General features: G+C 45.4%; 1 protein-coding gene across 2 annotated transcripts; it reads right to left on the reverse strand.

Annotated features, from left to right (window-relative positions):
- Window positions 1-946: 946 nt before the first annotated feature.
- zbtb7a (zinc finger and BTB domain containing 7a) lies at window positions 947-18,840 on the reverse strand. Of its 2 annotated transcripts, none has more exons than XM_080879135.1 (4): window positions 18,702-18,840; window positions 9,278-9,841; window positions 7,557-8,440; window positions 947-5,500 (listed from the first exon to the last, which is right to left on the reverse strand). In XM_080879135.1, the coding sequence occupies exons 2-4, from the start codon at window positions 9,761-9,763 to the stop codon at window positions 5,065-5,067; spliced, it is 1,806 nt and encodes a 601-aa protein (XP_080735261.1). In that variant the 5' UTR covers window positions 9,764-9,841; window positions 18,702-18,840; the 3' UTR covers window positions 947-5,064. The 2 variants fall into 2 exon arrangements, with proteins under 2 accessions (XP_080735261.1, XP_080735262.1); XM_080879136.1 differs by lacking the exon at window positions 18,702-18,840 and adding an exon at window positions 17,486-17,571.

An 18,840-nucleotide genomic window follows, 5' to 3' on the forward strand; every position in this document is an offset into this window, starting at 1 on the left:
GCTCAGCTTGCCCTGCTTCGACAGCCTGATGGAAAACGTGCAAAAAAATAAATCAGGTGTGCAGCAAAATGACGAAGCAAAGCAAACAGCCCCCTTTCTGCTGCCACGAGTCGCCATATCACCATATTAACAGTCACCCCATTCTGCTTTGTTTGATTTTTGCAGTTATCGTGCTTGTTATTGTCTTTGTTTTATGGCCTTCTCAGATAGATTTACAAAAAGTCTTTGATAATAGCACAGAAAAAAAATAACATTTCAAGGTCCATTTGAAAGAAAAGGAAAAAACAAAACAAAACACAGTTGCAATGAAGTTCTGAGACTGTCTTGGTGCAGCCTGTGTCAGAGTAACCTTGGCCTGGGGCTGAGGCTGGGGACACACCAGCTGTGGAGCCACGGAGGCAGAGAGAGACACTAATATATCAGTTCATTCAGTACTAACTATCGTTTTAGTACGAGCCAATCAGCTTTAACAATTTGGTTTCAATGTTACAAGAAAAGTGTTTAAATGGTAAAAAAAAATAAAAATAAAAAAAATAGAGTTTTTTAAAATTTTTTATTCCTGTCCACATAAGGCACACTGTGGCCCTTGTGTCTGCACAATCCACCTGGTGGGAGTGAGCCTCAGCCCCACGCCGCATGACATTACCGTCTGAAAACACACACACACCACCATGAGCTCAGCACTGCCCAGTCAAGGCCACAAAGTCACCGTCTGTCTCAACCAGAGAACATTTAAACTCAGCTCAAACAGCAGAAGGTAAATGGAAATCATCCAATTCAGCAGTAACAAAAGTATTTAAAAAACACATCAGATTTTAGGATCAATAATCCGTCAGTGGACTCAACATAAGACAAAAATCTCAGAATGACAAAGAACTGGAATGAGTATCTGTGGCATCGTCAAACATTGCATCTGAGCCATCATCAGGAACGAGTAGTTTTTTTGAGATTTGCTGCTTGCCTAAATTTTCTATATTTAGATTTTCATGTATAAAGAGCATGTATGATTGACTTCTATCAAAAAGACAAAAAAAAAAAAAAATCCCAAATCTCTTTTTAAGAGCCTTCAGATTAAACAGTAAAAGTAATAATCAAACATTACATTGGTAGCTTAAAATGCCCAGTGACTTAAATGAAAGCAGTTTTTTTCTCCTTTGGTGTTTATTGTTGCTGGACGTCTGTATATTTTGAATATACTATACATGATTATTTCTACGGAGGGGTTGGATGGACTCTTAATGAGACCACTGAGTATTAACCACACTGCTCTGTGCTCATGGAAACTCGCAGGCCTTTCTGAGGTCCCCTGTCCTTTTCCCATAAGCAGGACAAGGACATTTAACATTAGTGCAAACTTTTGCTCTTTCAGCTAAAGCACCACTTCCAGTGCTATCAGGCTTTTATCCATAACCCCACCCAAGCACCCATTAGCCCCACCTTCCTGGCACAACATCCCAAAACCATGACCACACACACAACACATGCACGCGCACACTCACACTCACACCCACGTATAATTATTAGAAAAAAAAAAAATAGCTGTAGCACAACACGTTATTTTAAGAAAAACGAGTGTAGACAGAAACAAAAGGCTATATATCCTTACACCTCAAATTCTATTTTCCACAAGGATACAAAGAGTGAGAGAAAGCAAACTCAAGTAAGTAGACACACATTTCTGCATATGTATTCCAGAGAAGGGCATCTGTGTGTGGCTTAGTCAGGGAGGCCCAGCCTGGAAAAATTATAGACATACTTTCAATATCTCTTGTTTACAGTAGACTAAGATGGAGGGCAAAAAACTTTGGTTAATCAACAAACAACATAAGACATTTGGGGAAACATTAAGGTCCAATGAAACATTGTGTTTAAGATGACCCACGGGTCTTGACAGGTAAAACTTCTGCCACGTCAAGATAAGTGGGTTTAGGCAGTCCAAGCCAAGTACCACGATACATGAAGATCACAAGACATTAGACTGCCCCGCTTACATCGGTCTGCCTGCAGGAGTCAAACTGTGCAATAATTAACCCCATCTTTATCATAACGAAACAACAAAAATAGAAACTAACTCTCAAGACCTGGCCAAACCCTGACAATGGCCAACAAGGGTAAACAAAGAGTTATGCAAATCTGCAACAAGAGAGCCGTGAAGTAAACAAGCAACTGTCCAATGTGTTGTTCTACAATATGGTATTTTCGCTCCTGTGGTACCGCGGACCTATTATCACTGCAGTTCCTCCGAGAACACATGTAGATTTTAGAGTAGCTGGTGAACAGATGGGGTAGACACCAAGTTTGTTTATCCAGCGTTGTCCTGAGACCCTTCAGCCTGCCAGCCAGCAATGCATGCTTGTGCACATGCATGCAAAAAAAATAAAACAATAAAAATGCATGTATGCACGCACACAGCGCTCTTTCCACTTGTCTACCTCCTCCTTCTATCCCCTTACTTTACATTAAGACGAAAAAAACAAACAAAAGAAAAACAAACAAAAAAACCAATCACTAGATTTTTTACAACTAAATTCAAGTGCATTCAGTTACATGGATTGATTTACTCTTTTTTGTGTGTGTGGACCTGCCTGGCTTCTCTTGTAGAGATCGACACTCGTCTCCTCTTTTCTTTTTTGGCAGCTTGTTGTCAAAACCTGAACGAAACCAGCGAAGGAGCTCGACTTCACCATCACGCACTGAAGGAAAAGGCTGATCTCATTTGCAACTGGTTTGTTTCAAAGTACCCGTTTCGTTGACCAAAGTGCCCTCCTCAGTAACAAAGTGCAATCATGACCTGCCTCTTCCCATCCAACGTGCAAAAGGACTGATAGTTGAAAAAAAAGCACTACTGCAGAAATTACAGGGTGGGCTGGGGGAGGGGGGGCACTCTACATCACATGCATGTTCTCTTAACGCAAAAGGCTCAATGTGCTCGTATGGAAACTAAAGTTGGATTCTGGAGTTTATTATTGTTTAAGACGAACAAATCCAAACGTATGGAGTCGCTGACAATATTCAAACACATATGTCAGCTCTGGTGTTTTCCCCTTCTCTACAGGATACCTGGACCCAGTGAGCATGTGTGTGTGTTAGCGAGACAAAGTGTATTGGGGCTGGCAGCTCAGGGTGCATGTTTGAACAGGCTGTGGCTGACTCACACACGCTGATGATGTGGCCAGAGGGACCCTGGCTGCCACGCACACACACACACGCACGCAAACACAGTCGCACACTAAACTGCCAGCACCAGGCGTCCTCCCCACAGTAACACCAGGCTCTAATATAATAATATCCCCTCCAGGCTGGTTCGGGGGCATTAGAGGACTACAGAGGGAGAGGGAGCGAGAGAAAAGGCCTGATTTGATCCCCTCCTGCCTGGAAACGTGGCTGAGCTGGGGGAGATTATTTTTTGGAATGCAACAGACATTGCGAGATCCCCCTCCCCTTCCCTCGATCCCCTCCCCCATCAACCAGCTGCAGCTGCGCTCCTATTTGGCCTCCCAACTTGGACAGGTATTTATTGCTCTCTTCATCATACAGGTTGCCTTACGGTTGTGTGGTCCCCAGGGCAAAAAGATTGGAATAAGCATAAACCTCCTCGCACATCAGCCCGCTTCCTTTAAACATTACCTCTCCCTCAGTTGGATATCTTTAGTAAAGCTGTGCAAACATAGAAAAAAAAAAGGTGCTCGTCTATCTCTTCGTACTCTTTGTCACTCTCTCACTCAGGCTCCTTTAACCTGCGGTTGGTTAAGTGCTACCCGCGCCTTGTCACACAAGGACAGAATCCGAAAAACTGCAAAAAGTTAAGCACATTCATTCAATCGACCCCCTCGTCCTTTGGGCAGGAACTTTACATATCAAGTGTTAAGTTTAGGACAAATGGGTGAATCAATGCTTTTTTTTTTTTTCCTCTCTCATCGAACATTCATACAGTTTGTTTTGTTCACCCACAAGCTTCACTCTCTGAGAAATATGACATCAAGCCTACGAGGAAAAAAAAATGTGATTGGTAACTACAACTCAGCATTAAGAGGGGCCAATGTCATATCACCACCTGCTGTATATACATGTATACAATAAAGTGTCAAGTACCCAAAGCAGTCAAAAAAATAAAATGTTGAGAAACAAAAATTAAGACAAAATCAAAAGGGCGAACAAACATATTGACACTGCAGGGCTGTGAGGGATAAGAGGCCACGTAGTAAAGCCAACATGTACATTGACAATGGTAGTGCTTCAGAAACACAAACCCTCTACCCCTCGTATTCCCGAGTCCTGCAATTGGCGAGCCCCCATTAAAGTGGATTTGACTCAAAGTGAATTTGCTTTTCAGTAAGACAAGCCATAGATTCTTAAAATGCATTTTAGAGAGTAAGTAACACTTCAATCAAACCCCTGCCTCATTCTTTCTGGAACATTTAGAGAAGAAAAACTGTTGCATCAAAACTGTGGCGAGTTTTCCTTGCATATGCCATATTGTGGCAATGGTGTTTCTATGGTAACTGTACATTTCAGACCTGCAAAGAATAGAAAAAGAGTTGTTTTCATTGGGAGGATTTGTCCTCGCTTCACCCGTACAGCAGCCAGAAGGTGCTTGACAGACACCTTTCTTAGAGCTTGAAGGCTGTGAGGACAAAACCAATAAAAATCTAAATCAACTGCATAGTTGCTCAGAGTTCCTTTGTATCTATCATACATTTGCCTAAGCACATATGCCACATATGTATAAAAACCCTATTATTACAAAGAAAGAAATGACCCAGAAAGTGGACGTAATGGGTGCATGATTTGAAGCGTTCTTTGCTCTTTAACAAATAAACCAACTTAAGTGCTTGCAATTCTACGCCGTGTCCTAAGTAATAGGAGAAAGAAATATAAAGATTAGATTTTTGTGACACCCTGATTTGGTTTATAGAGGAATAGTTAGTTGTTTGTTGTAGTTTTTTTTTTGTATTTTTTTTAAATTGCCTTTGCATCTTTTACTCCTCTCTGTTCATTGGCCTGTCTCACAGGCGGTGCAGAGTGACTATGGTGTCCAGCAGTGTCCTTGTCTTCCCTGCAGTCTCAGGGCCCTGCCTCCCCTGCTAGCTCCTGCAGCTGAGGACTGTGTGCATGTGCTCCAGCAGCAACCTCCACCTCCGCTGCCGAGGTCGACTCCGATCGCCGCCTTCCCCTGATGGTATGAGACCCGGGGCCGGTGTCGGATCCGGGGCTAAGCAGGCCCACGGGGGCCTCGAGGAGCCCTGGCTCTCTCACGCGAGGTTTCCGGCCTCGACGGGAGGGGATGCCGTTGCAGCCGTCCTTCTTGAGGTGGCGGTGCAGGTGATCCGAGCGCACAAAAGTCTTAAAGCAGCTCGAGCACTGATAGGGGCGCAGGCCGGTGTGTACACGCATGTGGTTCTTCAGGTCGTAGTTGTGAGCAAAGGCAGCTCCACATTGTGTACACAGGTAAGGCTTCTCTCCTGTATGCTTCCGCATATGAACCTTGAGCTTGTCCTGCCTGAGAGGGAGAAAAATAAACACGGTCGAGTAAGAATACAAAGGCAAAAACTCTGCTGCACTAGAAGATCGGTTCACACCCATTTGAATGCACTTAGTGCACACAGCCAACTTCAGGTTCTAATCACTCGTGCAATATCACGTACAAATACATAATTAACTCAAACTATATTATTAATTCTCACACATACAGTGGCCAGCCTAATATGCTTTGGATGGATTTATTTCCCATTTAAGAGCCATCTCCTGGATCTCCTCCAGTTCTGTGAAGGTACCCTGTCTAACTGACGAGAAGCCATAAACTTAACCTTTTAATTTGTGTAAATGCACGCAAGAGCACTATTGCTAAATGATAACAATATCAGTTTTATATCAGCGTTTTACGCCTTTTGTTAACATGTATTTGACGACAATACAACAACAATTGACAGATTGCAAAAATGTTTAATGGACACCTGAATTTCCTCTGCAGCGCAACGGTTGCAGGATAATTTGGAAAGAGCTGACATTTATTGTGAAGTAGTACTGTAGTACTGAGTGCAGCTCAAGTTTGCAGCTTATATTTATCCACAAGAGTCGTACTGGGACCGACTTCTGTAGGTGTCGCACATGAGCGAATAAAACAGCTCATGTGGAAAACTTGCTTTCCAAATTGTGAGGTCTACAACACTGCAGTCAAAACAGCATACAGCATGACTCTATATCAAAACGCATCTCATAACACAAAACTATTTGACTTTCCAATGACACCACCTACTAAACTTTATCAGACTTCTTTGGCCTTCATCTGACTCTTGTCCTTCCCTCCCCCCTTTAGCCCTTACTATCTCTCCAGCTCCGAGCTCTTAAATCGCCTAACCCTTCTGTACCGAGGGCAGAGGGCTTCTAAACAAACAAGCGTAGTTAAGACAACTGCATCTGAACACATACACACCCACCCACAGGTGTGTGTATGCAAGTGCCAGGTAAGTGGATTAGCTGTCATACAAGGAAACAAATAAACCCACTGCAACGCTCAGAGGTCTGTATACCTGTGCCCTAAATAGAAATGTTAACCACGAAACGCATGTGTGTGCACACATACACAAACACACGATGCAGACGCATAGTTAGGGTGAAGCATTGGAACAAAGTGGCACACTGACAGAGGTGAATTATTTAAAGGACAGGGGTGATTTATTGCTGTGCGATGCACACTCTTAACCTTGTTCAAACAGGATTAAGATTACAGTGCCCCCTTCCCACTGCCAATCTGAATTTACGTAAATTTAGATTGGTCTTCCCTACCTGCCAGCAGAGGTTTTGGCTATTTCTAGCCAACTGTATCTATTTCCAGCACAAGTCCACTGATTAATTAATTAAAGGAACGATTTCATGGAAAAGTTAAGACTTAAATAAGAGGAAAACATGTGCACTCGAGTACCCTTCTGTAGCCTAGTCACATTTATTTGAGCAGGACATGGCAGATTTCATTAGAGAGGTAAGGGAGTGACAGAAAGAGAGAGGAGGGGGTGGTGTAACTACTCTGCTGTGGGCAATAATCAACATAACCAGAGATCAAAAGTTCACATTACTGCATTGGAGCACATAGAGCACCATCCAGCGCCTGTAATCCCCCTCTGTATCAGAGCACAGCACTTTATAGCAGCCTTCCACTAGATAACACTACCATGGCACTGCCTTCTTTTATAGGACCCCTACGTTAAAATTCCAGGACTTTGCTATGAAGGCTGTCACAATAAAACAGACCTTTACAACCCTCCAGCCCCCTCTCTCTGACCTGAAAGATTCTACGTGGCATTGTTATTAACATTCAGCTTCAATGTTATGTCGGGAAAAATCCTGGTTAGGGCCTAATCACTCCATCTTCACGTAAATACACACGCACACACACAGCTTCACAAGCTGCACTGTCTACTTAATACAAAGCTAAGTTGGTTAGCGCTAATACTCCTGCTCTTGGCTTTGTGTTTCCCCGCTGCTGGCCATTTTGTCAACAGTGTCCAAGACTATTAGCACATGTGACTTGAGGAAGTCTCTTCATTAATTGGGCTTACCTGGTAAAGCGCACTTTGCAGATGGCGCATTCGTAGGGTTTCTCTCCCGTGTGCGTTCTGATGTGACGCGGGAGCTTGCCTGCCCCTTGAATGACCTTGGAGCATATGGGGCACTTCTGGAAGGCCTTGGAGCGCATCTTCCGTTCTCCTCCACCCCCGCTGGCTCTCTCTCCGACCCCCCTCTCTGCTCCTACTCTGTCTTGGGCTGTACTGCCTCTTGATAACCAGAGTGATGGCACTCCCTGCGTTACAGCGGATGACGCTGTATCTTCGTGCTGTGTACTGCTAAAATAATTCAAGTAAAATTCCATGTCAGGGTCATCGCCATCTCCCTGGTCCTCACCGGTCGTAGCACGCTCCTTCTGCCTCTCGATGGAGTCCATCATCTGCTGCAGGAGGGCACTTGCTGAACCCCTCTCCGTTATCATCGCCTCCCTACAAGTGTCCTCCGTTTCGGGCTCCTGCCCCAGCCTAGAATTGTGAGGGAGGTAGAAGTGTCCGTTTTGGGACGGAGGGTAGTATGAGGACCCCAGGGTTCCTCCATTACCCTGCACCGCGTCCCCATCCTCATCTTCATCCTCATCGTCGTCTTCTTCCTCTGGTTCCTGTTTAGGGACCTGGGACAAGGCGAGGGCCAAGGGGGAGTAGTACTCGCTGGGGCCAACAGGGGCCCCGTTGCTGGGGGTGCCCCCATTACCGTGATTAAAGTGCAGGTGTGCGGTGGGCAGGTCCCTGAGCTCCGGCGTGCTGCAGCTGCTGCTCCAATGCGCCCCTCTCTGGAAGTACTCCAGATACTCCCGGGCCCGCACCCGGTTCCCCTGCTCCCTTCCTCCTTTGCCTTTCCCATCCTCATCTTCACCCTCACCTTTTTGCTCACTGCCCGCCTAAAAATAAGAACAAACGAAGTGTTACAAGCCTGTGAAAAAAAACACAAATAAAAACATAAAGAGAAGACGGACTAAAGGTAGAGGAGGAAATGCATGTTTAAAATAAAATGTTTTAAAATGTTTATCAGATACAAAAGGATGATGCGTGCAGACCTGTAGGGTCTGATGCTTTTCAGCACTGACTCGGTATCCTGGATGCAAACCGAGGCGCTCAGTACGCTCATGGGTATTAGTATGCGCAATGAGAAAATGAAAACTAATTGGCAAAGAACATTCATGCCCGGTGTATGTATAAAACGAACAATAACGCAGCACACGATCCTGTGTATGTCTTCGCTGCCGTACTCTGTAACTCTTAAAAACACCAGTCTTGAAAAAGGTTGTCAAGAGGCTTCAACTTTTGATAAAATGTAACAACAGATGCTAGAAAGCTTCCGATAATGATTTGACATCACATCATCTTATCTCATGATGTAAAGCATTATCCATGCAGTGCAGCATATCACAGCTACACTTGATCACATTGAAATGTAGTTGCAATGTGCTGTGTCTGTACTCTGTTAAAGAGCATGCTGTCGCTCCATGAATGCTGTTGGCTCAGAATGAGTAAGCGCTGAACTAACCCCACGGCTGTGGGAGTGTGTTTGGCATAGTGAGAGAAACTGATAAAGGCCGTGATATAAGCTTCACTATGCTGAGCATTAATTGAAGTTGATGGCTTAATGACAGGGTGGCCCTTTGACCATGTGAATGAATCAGTTACTTGGATAAAGTACAGTTCATGCCTAAATTTGAATTGTGACACAAGTTACTTTAGCATTAAAAGTCTCATACCGGCGGGGAGAGCACTTTGGTGTCCAGCAGGTGTGTACAGACATCCTGGACAGGTGGGATTTCCAGGAGACGTGCAGCAGCAAGGATCTCAGCCACACTGCTGTGACTGACTGTCAGCGTGGCCGTGTAGGCAAAGTCCAGCAAAGCTCCCAGAGCCTCCGCTGTCACAAAGTCGATGTTGTAGATGTTCTGTTGGTCGGCGGCTACCCCTGACGTGAAGAGCTTATGGAAGTAGGTGCTGCAGGACGCCAGGACGGAGCGGTGAGCTGGGAACTCCCGATCTTGGGAAACCAGGAGCACGTCACACAGCAGCCCGCTGAGCCGCTGCTTGTTCAGGCTGCCCAGTATGTCTGCGCTGTGTTCAGGGAAAGGGATCCCCACAGGACCTTCCTCCGCCTCTCCCGCTCCACCTCTCCCTCCTCCACCCCCACTGCTTGCTATCCCCCTGAGCCGCCTTCCGCCCCTCCCGCCGGCTCCTAACGACATCTTCCACCAGCCTGCCGCCGAGCCGCCTAGCACAGCCCCCACCCGTGTATCCGTCCTGCCGTCTGTCCGTCTGCCTATCTGAAGGAGAGTAGAAACAGGTGGAAAAGAAAAAGAGGAAATTAGCAGATAGGTATTACATGGACGCAGAAAGAGAAACAAACATGTATTATCTGAATCAAAAGTTTGCGGAGGCCTTATTTGAAAATTATTTAAATATCAAGCACAAGAACGGAGAGCTCTCAGTTCACAGTACGCAGCTGGTAAAAATACACGCATAAAGATTTTTAAATATCTTTGGAAAAACTGCAAAAACATCTACGAACTTGGGCCATATCTGGTAGCCCAAAAATTGACAATATTGTCAAATATAAAACTGAATGTACAATTAGGGTGCCTCCATTTGAGCTTTGAAGCAACATGTGAATACAGTCAAAAGAATTTCATTTCTTAAAAATTGTCATAACCAGTCTGTAGCCTAATATGATACCATTTGAATACAGACTTTTTTCTAGGCTATGATCTTCAACCAAATAAACTGTACTGACTTTTCCAGCCGGTCAATAAAAATTTCTAATGACTCACTCATCTTTATTCATTAATTTCTTGGCAGTTCAAAAACTTCTCTGCTGCTTTTTCACACCAACATGTCGACAGTTTCTGTGAAAATACATCAAACCTTCCCAGAACCACATACATCAAAATCTTCATGACATGCTGCTCAAAATAAAAAGAGCCTGCTATAAACCTGACTGAAACCAAACTTCACCATGAGCATTTCACACTTGCCAAATTTGCTGAACGCTGTAAACAATTTACTTTGTTCAAGCAGATTGGTTACAAACTCTGTGCAAAACAGGTCTGTTACATATATTTGGTGCAAAGAATTAGATTCTAATGGTGCTGAATAAACAGTAGCCTGCAACAATTTACATTTGGGTCAACAATTGGGTGAAGATGTTTGGACTGCATCCATGCAGGTGGCTAGGAGCCCATTTCCTTGTATATACGCCCACATCTATGGGAGTGTGCATGCACTTGTGCAAGGAATCAAGTAAGAGGTCGTGGAGGACAGATAGGCAGAGGGCTGTGGGGATCAGAGTGCATGCTGGGAGCTGGGCTGTGCAGGCTATGCTCTCTGTGTCGGTGGAGAGCCAGAGAGGGAAGTGAGAGAGGTGGAGGAAAAGAGGTGGAGGGGAGGGGGGGGGGGGGGGGGAGGGGGGCTGCCAGAGCAGACCCTGTGGAAAAAACTCCACAGGAGGAGGAAGAGGACACGCAACAAGCTGCGAGGGAACGGTATTAAAAAGGGAGGTTGTCAATCCGGTCTGAGCTGGTTACCCCACCCTGTACTGTGTGCCAAGTTTCAGAAAAGGCCTGTCCCCTCGCTCACATGTGGGGGGAGATTAAAATGATCGACTGAAGCCTGCGCAGTGGGAGGGGGGTTTCGGCAGAACAAGCCATCCTTGATTTCTCTATGAACGCACGGGCACACAAAATACTGTAACATCAATAACATATCAAACACACACATACAGACTCCAACCCTTTCCCCCCTTCTCCATCTGCCAGGGAGACCCAGCAGGGGGCAGCGGGTGGTGGTGGGAAGCAGGGATGTGTTGCATGTGCTGCTCTCTACGAGAGCAAGGCATTGAAATGACATTCCTTCAGATCAGACCTTCTGGTGTGTTTGTACACTACACCCCACTAACAAACCTGCCAAACCTGGCTGCCTCTCCTCTTTTGTCCCAGTTCACCCATGCTAACCTCTCCTTCTCTCTCCTCTGGAAAAATCTGATGACACACCTGAGATTTGGCAACATGTCACCTTTGTACAAATAAGCAGATGCATGTTTAAGCTTATTATGAGCAACTAAATAGGTCAATGATTTTATTTTATTTTTTGCATTAATTACCCAAAAATCTAAAAGCTTCTACATCCAGAGATCACACACAAGACTGATTTACGTGTTTACATCGTTGTGCTGTGTTTGATTAGTGTTAAATATGTAATGGCTCCACCATTTTTTTTATTATTTGCTGTAATTCTCTCTTAACTCAATTCAGTTTTGATAGGCAGCTGACCAGAAAGCCTCTGCAAACACTGCCAACGTCTTTCGCAAAGCTCTGATAGAAGCGGACTGTCAGACATGGCAAGAGCAAATTTTATTATCCAACCCCTCATCTGAATATGTTGAGGGAGGGGAGGGAGATGAGAGCAAAGACAAAGAGAGATGACACGGGAGGGAGAGAGCGAGCACGAGCGGTATGAGATGGAAGAAAGAGCAAGAGAAAGGGCAACCACATGGCTACCGGTCACGTCCTTCGCAGGTGGAAATAGATCTCTGTGAGCCCATCCAGACCCGAGCCAACCTGCTTTTCTCTAATACAGATCTACAGCACCTGCACTAGACCAGACAAGCTTGTATAGCACGCTATCCCCCGCACATACAAAGCTGACCCTAGGTCACGGCTTTTTGGGGTAAAGACGTTGAGCTGAGAGGAGATAAAGAAAAAAAACAAAACACACACGCATACATGCGCAAACTTGATCCAGCGCCAATGAAGCGCGGAGGCACAACTCCGCATGCAAAAGCCACCTGTCCTCAAATAAACCTACAAAGAGCACTACGAAAGAGGAAACACAGTGCAACAAACCTGATCCTGACACCTCCTCATGGCTTGAAACATTCCTTATCACTAATTCATGCCTGTGGGTGACAAGGCCCACAGCCCGGCACAAAGCAGCGCAGCAGCTGTCTGTGTCCCTGGTGCTCCCCGTCCAGGGTAGGGCCTCCTCTCAAAGCTCAGTCCATGAGCACCCAGGCCTGCTTTGCAAGTCAAACAAGTCCTTTAAAATAGGACCTACCCATCCCTTCCCCGCCCTCATCACCTTCATTTCATCTGTAATCTGCCCCTTCCCATATATCTGCACACAACGGTCGTTTTTGACTTTCTGTTTTGCTGTTGTTTCGATTGACTGTGCAGTGACCTATGCATTAAATATCTTTGCCAAGACAGTTGTACCCGATTTTAGTCTCACTCGCAGACAAACACGTTATGACGGGAAGCGCGGGTATTTAGTAAAAGCAGTAGTATTTTGGCCGAAACACATCATCTGTGAAACATACCACTCATTCCAAAATACAAAGAAACAGTCTGCGCAACCTCAGGTGGTTTTTAGATGAGAAAATATATTGCCTAATGCACACAACAACAAAAAAGCAACCGAAAAACAACCGTCAACCAAATTTCACAGCGAATACCACATCAGTATCTGTCTGTTATTCAAAACTTTCAGTTACCTCTTTCTTAAACTTGAAAAACATGAAAATTTGTAATTGGCTCATAAAAATATTACACAACTCAAAAGTGCTGAGAAATCTGCCTTTAAAAGAGAACAAGCAGAACAAACATGAGTGAATTAAAGAGCCCTTAAACTATAAATGCTAATGGAGCATGTAGCAGCCATGTTTTAAAAGTGAAATGCAGGAAAATTATTAATTTTATCTGTTTGTAGTCCTAGACTTTTTACAAGAGAACAATTATTTCTCAATTTTACTCGGGTGAAGACTTTATGCATTCACCATCTCATTCGCTATCCAAGTAACTCATTTATTAGGACCTCAAGTGTTTGTATAAAGACTCGAGGAAACTGCGGCTCCAGAAATGAAAACGTGAAAAATCTTTGCATCTGGTTGGCCCTATGGCCCCGTCTATTCTTCCATAACACTTTAAAAAAAAAAAAATCATATCTCTTTCTCCCTTGCCCTTATTTCACAAACTAACTCAACTGTTTTTGCCTCTATGGCAACAACCAAGGGAATCACTTTACTCAGGTCAATAAAGTTCAAGGTGGGACAAAGAGGACATCGCAAGATAACTGGAATGAGGAGGGGGGTGGCAGTTCCTAGGAAAAGTGGATTTTGATCAAGTGCCACAGCTAAGTGACTCATTGCTGCCAGCAGTGGAAGGAAACCTGATTGGTCATATTGGGAGCGAAGCAGGAAGAGAGTAAGCAACTGATAAAACTGAAGCTGCGAGGGCTGGCCTAGGCCTGGCCGCTTTCACTAGAAACTAACCATGGAAGCACTGCCAAAACATAGACACAAAGCCAGTGAAAAGGTGGTGGGTGAGGCAGGGCGTTAAACTTACAAGCTCGCTCATAACTCATGAGCACATGGAGGCCCAGGAATCCGGCTCAGATGTCAATGATAAACTCAAGAGATCTCATTCGGTTACCTGGTATAACCTGTTACAATAAGTGGAAAGGTAACCACCCACAAGTGGGGCAAAGTTTAATTTGAGGAAGCCAGCAGGGGGATTTATGATTTCCTTAAAGAGTGTTCGTGCTGCCGTACAGCTCCAGAAGAGAGACATGTAGCTGCTGTCAATGAAGTGCAGAAGCCCTCAAACTGTTCTGAATTTGCATGGTTTTATTTTCCTGACCGTTTGCACTGTAGTACTCAGACCCACAGCCTACTAGACACACAAACAAATAAAAACAAAACTGTGATTCACTTTAGCATGACACATCGAAATGACTGCTCTCGCAATGCACACAATAACAGAAGTATCTTTCTTTTTGCACCTGGACATCTTCTCTTATTAGACAGCATTTTACTTAAAGCATATGTAAATGATGTTCTGATGTAGTTTAAACTCCTGAAGTAGCAGTCTAAATAAAAAGGGACCTTCTTAAATAAAACACTGTTGCAAGCACTACAAATCTTGTTTTGTGGTCACTAAATGTAGAAAAGAAAATACCACGCTGGTAGATAATCAAATCTTTCAGATTTTGTTTTTTACAAGTAAAGCTTTAACTTCAACAATTCTTTAAAGCCAGTTACAGTTTTGTGGTTTTGATGACAATTTTGTGCCGCTGATCAGAATTATAAAACATGGTAGGGAGACTAACTTCTCTCAGGCTGCAGCATAATAAAACCACATCCACAGTCTGAGTTCCTTTTAGTGTGAGTAACATAGTTTGACACTGCCATGCTGCCAACCAGGAAGTGTATGAAAATCTAAGACGTGCCTTCAGAAACCGCACTACACCCCTACACTGCGTCGTCCGGCACAACTTGAGCTGGCCAATCGGTCGGTCCGCAGGCCCAACATGCCCCGGCTGCATCGCTCTGTGCATGCGCAGTCCAACGGGGAAAGAGGACTTCCTGTGAGTCTGTTGCAGGCGTGTAACAGAACCCGCTCTGTTATCAGATGACCAGCTCTCTGCTTGCTCGATCTCTCTGTCCCTACTGTCTGACCCCCCCTCCACGCACACACCACCGCCTCCCCCTTCCTCTCATCTGTCGCTCTCATCTCATCATTGCTCCATCTCTGTCTCAGAGTCTGCACTGCATGTATCCACCACATCACCCACTTCCCCTTTCCACTGCTGAGGAGGCAAAGCAGCGCAGACCAACCCACCCTCCCGAGTCTCACCATCCCCTAATGCATCCCACCCATCGTCTCTCTTGTTTCATTGCAAACCGATTCTCTAAATCAACGTGCGGACAGCGTCAGTTTGGTCTCATATCCTCCTTCCTGATCACTTGGCCTTTCTGCTTAATTAAAAATGAGCCTTTGGACTCTGTCCTACAGTTCTTAATATCAACTTCACAATAAATTAAAGTGTTGACAGAAGCCTGCCGCCTTCGACTATTCCATGGTTTTTACTTGATATTGAAAAACCCTCGCTTAACAAAACATTTAACTCCCCAAGTGTGGAAATTCAAGTCTAGCTTCACCCCCCCCCCCCCCCCCCCCCACTCTGAAAAACATCTCAGCCTTTTACTCTCCCACTCTAATTTGATCAGGTTGTGTTGGCCTCTCCATAATAAATGTCCCAGAAGAGAACAGAAGAAGCCCCTTTACTCCCCCTAGACTTCAGCACAACAACAGAAAAACAACAGAGAGGGGTCTGTCTGTCTAGCCAGGCTGGAAGCTGTGGTATACTAAGCAGCTGACCAGGGGAACCAAACATTAGGGGGAAGTGAAGCTGCATTCACCATGGAGGAGGCTAACCAAACAATATGAACTGGAGATAAATGTGCAAACGCATATAAAAGAGCATGTATAGAGACGGGGCAGAGAAACAGTTTAGCACACAGCACGACAAGAAAATATCAACACGAGTGACACTAGATACTAGAGATTATGTGCCCACATGAAGAAAAAAAAAGTAAAACTCAACAAACACAATGACTGTTACATGCGATGTACAGTACACAGCCAACATTTCACTCCGAAACGAACCCTCAAACTGCCACGGCGACATCACGCAACCTGTCTTCTCAGTCTGTCTGAACCTGCTAGTTTTGGGCCATAGTGGTGTAGGCACAAACATACAGGAATATCAAACTGTATTCAGCCTCACCGCCAAATTGATGGGTGGTGTCTTGGACCTGCCCACAGCCACTGAAGTCCCCTGCAATTCCCCTGGAGTCTATTGTTGGTAACACAGACGCACACGCATGCGTGCACACACCCATACAAACACATATGGCGTCCTAGTTTAACCTCTTGCTGGAATTCTCTTGAAATAACTATACTTTTCTGACACAGTAGTACCTAAGAAAAACATCAACACAACATTTACTGTAACTAATACATACATGCATTTGTTTGTAACACTGGGCTAAATAGAAAATATCGCCTGTCACCTTCGGAGAAACATTCCAAACACTTTCCCAGCACTTGGGCGTCTTCGTGTACTGCGCTCTGCTTGTACCCTCTCCGTGCCCACACACTTAAAAAACGAGTTCAGCAAGTATGCAAAGCCAAAAAATATGCATCTGGTTATCGGGCAAAGCAGCCGAGGGTTGCTATGAAGTCTTTAAACCACGAGCCGCAAGAAAGCATTACACGGCAGACAAGATTAGAATCTGCTTTTAACAAGATACTGGTGATGAAGTGGGTGAATGGACTGCGCAGAAAACATGTCATGAGATTGACCGTGGTGCAGCTGGCTGAGAAAACCTGAAATCAAGCCACAAGAACATAAGTTCTCCAGGAGAAGGTTTCCAGAGATTATGTGCTATTTTAATATTGCATGGACTTCGCTGTGACAGCTTCCCCTACAAGCGAAAATCAGCTGTCACGAGATGTGTCACATATTCTCTTTGTCAGCAAGAAGAGATGCCACTTACTGATGATTCTCAAATAAGCTGTTGCTCAACTGCTCACCTGTACCCTGTCAGCGATCAGCGTGGTCGCGCTGCTACAGTCTAGAAAACATCTGATATGGTGGTTTTTGTGGAGTTGGTTTAACAGCCCTAAAGAAGCAGCAGTACAGGATGTGCGACTGTCTTCATCTTTTCACTCTACTAATAATAGCAGCAGAGCAATTTAATCACAGCAGTAGGTAAAAAAACATTCAAAGAAAAGTGCATCTTAACAGCATAAAAATAACCCCCGTGCACAATGAGCTTAAATGGCCAGAGTTTAAAAAGTTAGCGTGGTGGAAAGGAAAAACTTTGTTTAAACAAGCAGCTATTTCTCTGTGCACAAACTTGCACTCAACAGTGACCTATTTGCCATTCTCTCCTTTATCTGCAAGTGGGTCAAGAACTCTGAACTCTGTCAAGCCCCTTTGCTCTCACCCACAACATGCTATGGCATTTATTTCCTCTGCTTGCCTCTCGTCTCCTTTCAGTGACAGCCTAAAGACCCAGTTTGTGTACGCGCGCGGGTGTGTGTGTGTGTGGATGCCTTTGTGGTGCTTACCAAATAGGCTGAAAATGTTTCCCGAGCCCTATCTGCCTCCCCTGCCTGCCGGCCAGCACTGCTGCCTCCGTCTCTGGGCAGGGCTAGAACTCCACCAGACAGGAAACTTACGAGTGGCCCTAGTCATACAGGCAAGCCCTTGCCTGATCCCACACAAACAGACACCTACCCCCCACCCCCCAACCACCAACACCACCCCCCCTCTATTTTCAGCCCACAACTCAGCTTTGCATCCCCCACCCTCATTGGCTTGACAGCAGCTCACTCACCACACCTCCTTGTTGGGATAGGCTGGCGGCTGTTCCCTTTCCTGGATGGCCGAGGGCAAGGCACTCTGGGATATAGAGTTCTGCAACTCCATCTGACCTGGTTTACGGTCCCTGCTGTACACTACGAGTCCCAGCTCCCTCTGCCCTCACCACCCCCACTATCTCCAAGCCTCCTCTAACGTAAGCACTCGGAGCTGAATTATACACTACAGTATGTTGCTAGCAGGCTGCCAGGTATTAAAGTACAGAGCAGCCATGTAGCAGGGCAGAGCTTCGCAGGGGGGAAAAAAAGCAACAACATTTCAGCCTCAACTGTCAGAGCAGTACTGAAGTCTTTCATCAGCTCACGCTACAGTGACATGGCAGACCCCTGAAACTCCTGCCCTAATTTGTGACTTATTCATATGGTGAGCAGTGTACCAGTGCCACTCCAACATGCCCTCCACACACAACTCACACCACACGGAGCCTTTCAATCGCTGCCATCCCCAAAAGTTGTTGCCATTGCTTTTATCATGTCCGATTGAATTATTTTTGGTTCCTCCTCCTTGTTCACTGCCCCCCCCCCCATCTCTTTCTCTCGCTCTCTATCTCGAGAACCCCCCCTCCCCTACTCTCCCTCCTCCACCACCTCCACCTCCTCTAAGTGCTTCCACCTGCCTGAAAAGTTAATGCCTTGAACACATCCTATAAACTTTATCTCAAGATTCCCCAGAGGTAAAGAGCAGCACAGAGGAAGTACTTTAGAAGGATTAAAACAAAAAGAGGAACCTTAACTGGAGACTACTGCTGCGACCCACCTCTCCTCTCCTCTCTGGCCAACCCCCCCACCCTGCTCTCCTCTCTGGCCCCCTCCCTCATTCCTCTCCTCTTCTGCCCTGCTCTCCTCTGTTCGACAGGCCCAGGGCAGACAGAAGGGGGGGGATGACAGGGTGTCTTTAGCTCACCTGCGATGGCCGTGGTGGTGCTTGTTGTGGGTTAGCTCAGCCCTCTCCTCTCCTCCTCTCCGGAGCTCTCTCTCCCTCTCACTGTTGTGCAGCTTAAAGCCCCGTATGCGCTAACCAAGCAGCAGCAGATCAACTCAAT

Source organism: Rhamphochromis sp. 'chilingali' (genome assembly GCF_963969265.1).
Source record: "Rhamphochromis sp. 'chilingali' genome assembly, chromosome: 3".
Classification (NCBI taxonomy): Eukaryota; Metazoa; Chordata; class Actinopteri; order Cichliformes; family Cichlidae; genus Rhamphochromis; species Rhamphochromis sp. 'chilingali'.

Excerpts from the sequence above, each read along its gene's own strand:
- zbtb7a (XM_080879135.1), bottom strand. The coding sequence starts at position 9,763 with ATGTCGTTAGGAGCCGGCGGGAGGGGCGGAAGGCGGCTCAGGGGGATA. Across the intron at positions 8,441-9,277 it reads CCAAAGTGCTCTCCCCGCCG|GCGGGCAGTGAGCAAAAAGG; the intron begins GTATGAGACTTT and ends TCTTATTTTTAG. Across the intron at positions 5,501-7,556 it reads TGCAAAGTGCGCTTTACCAG|GCAGGACAAGCTCAAGGTTC; the intron begins GTAAGCCCAATT and ends TCTCCCTCTCAG.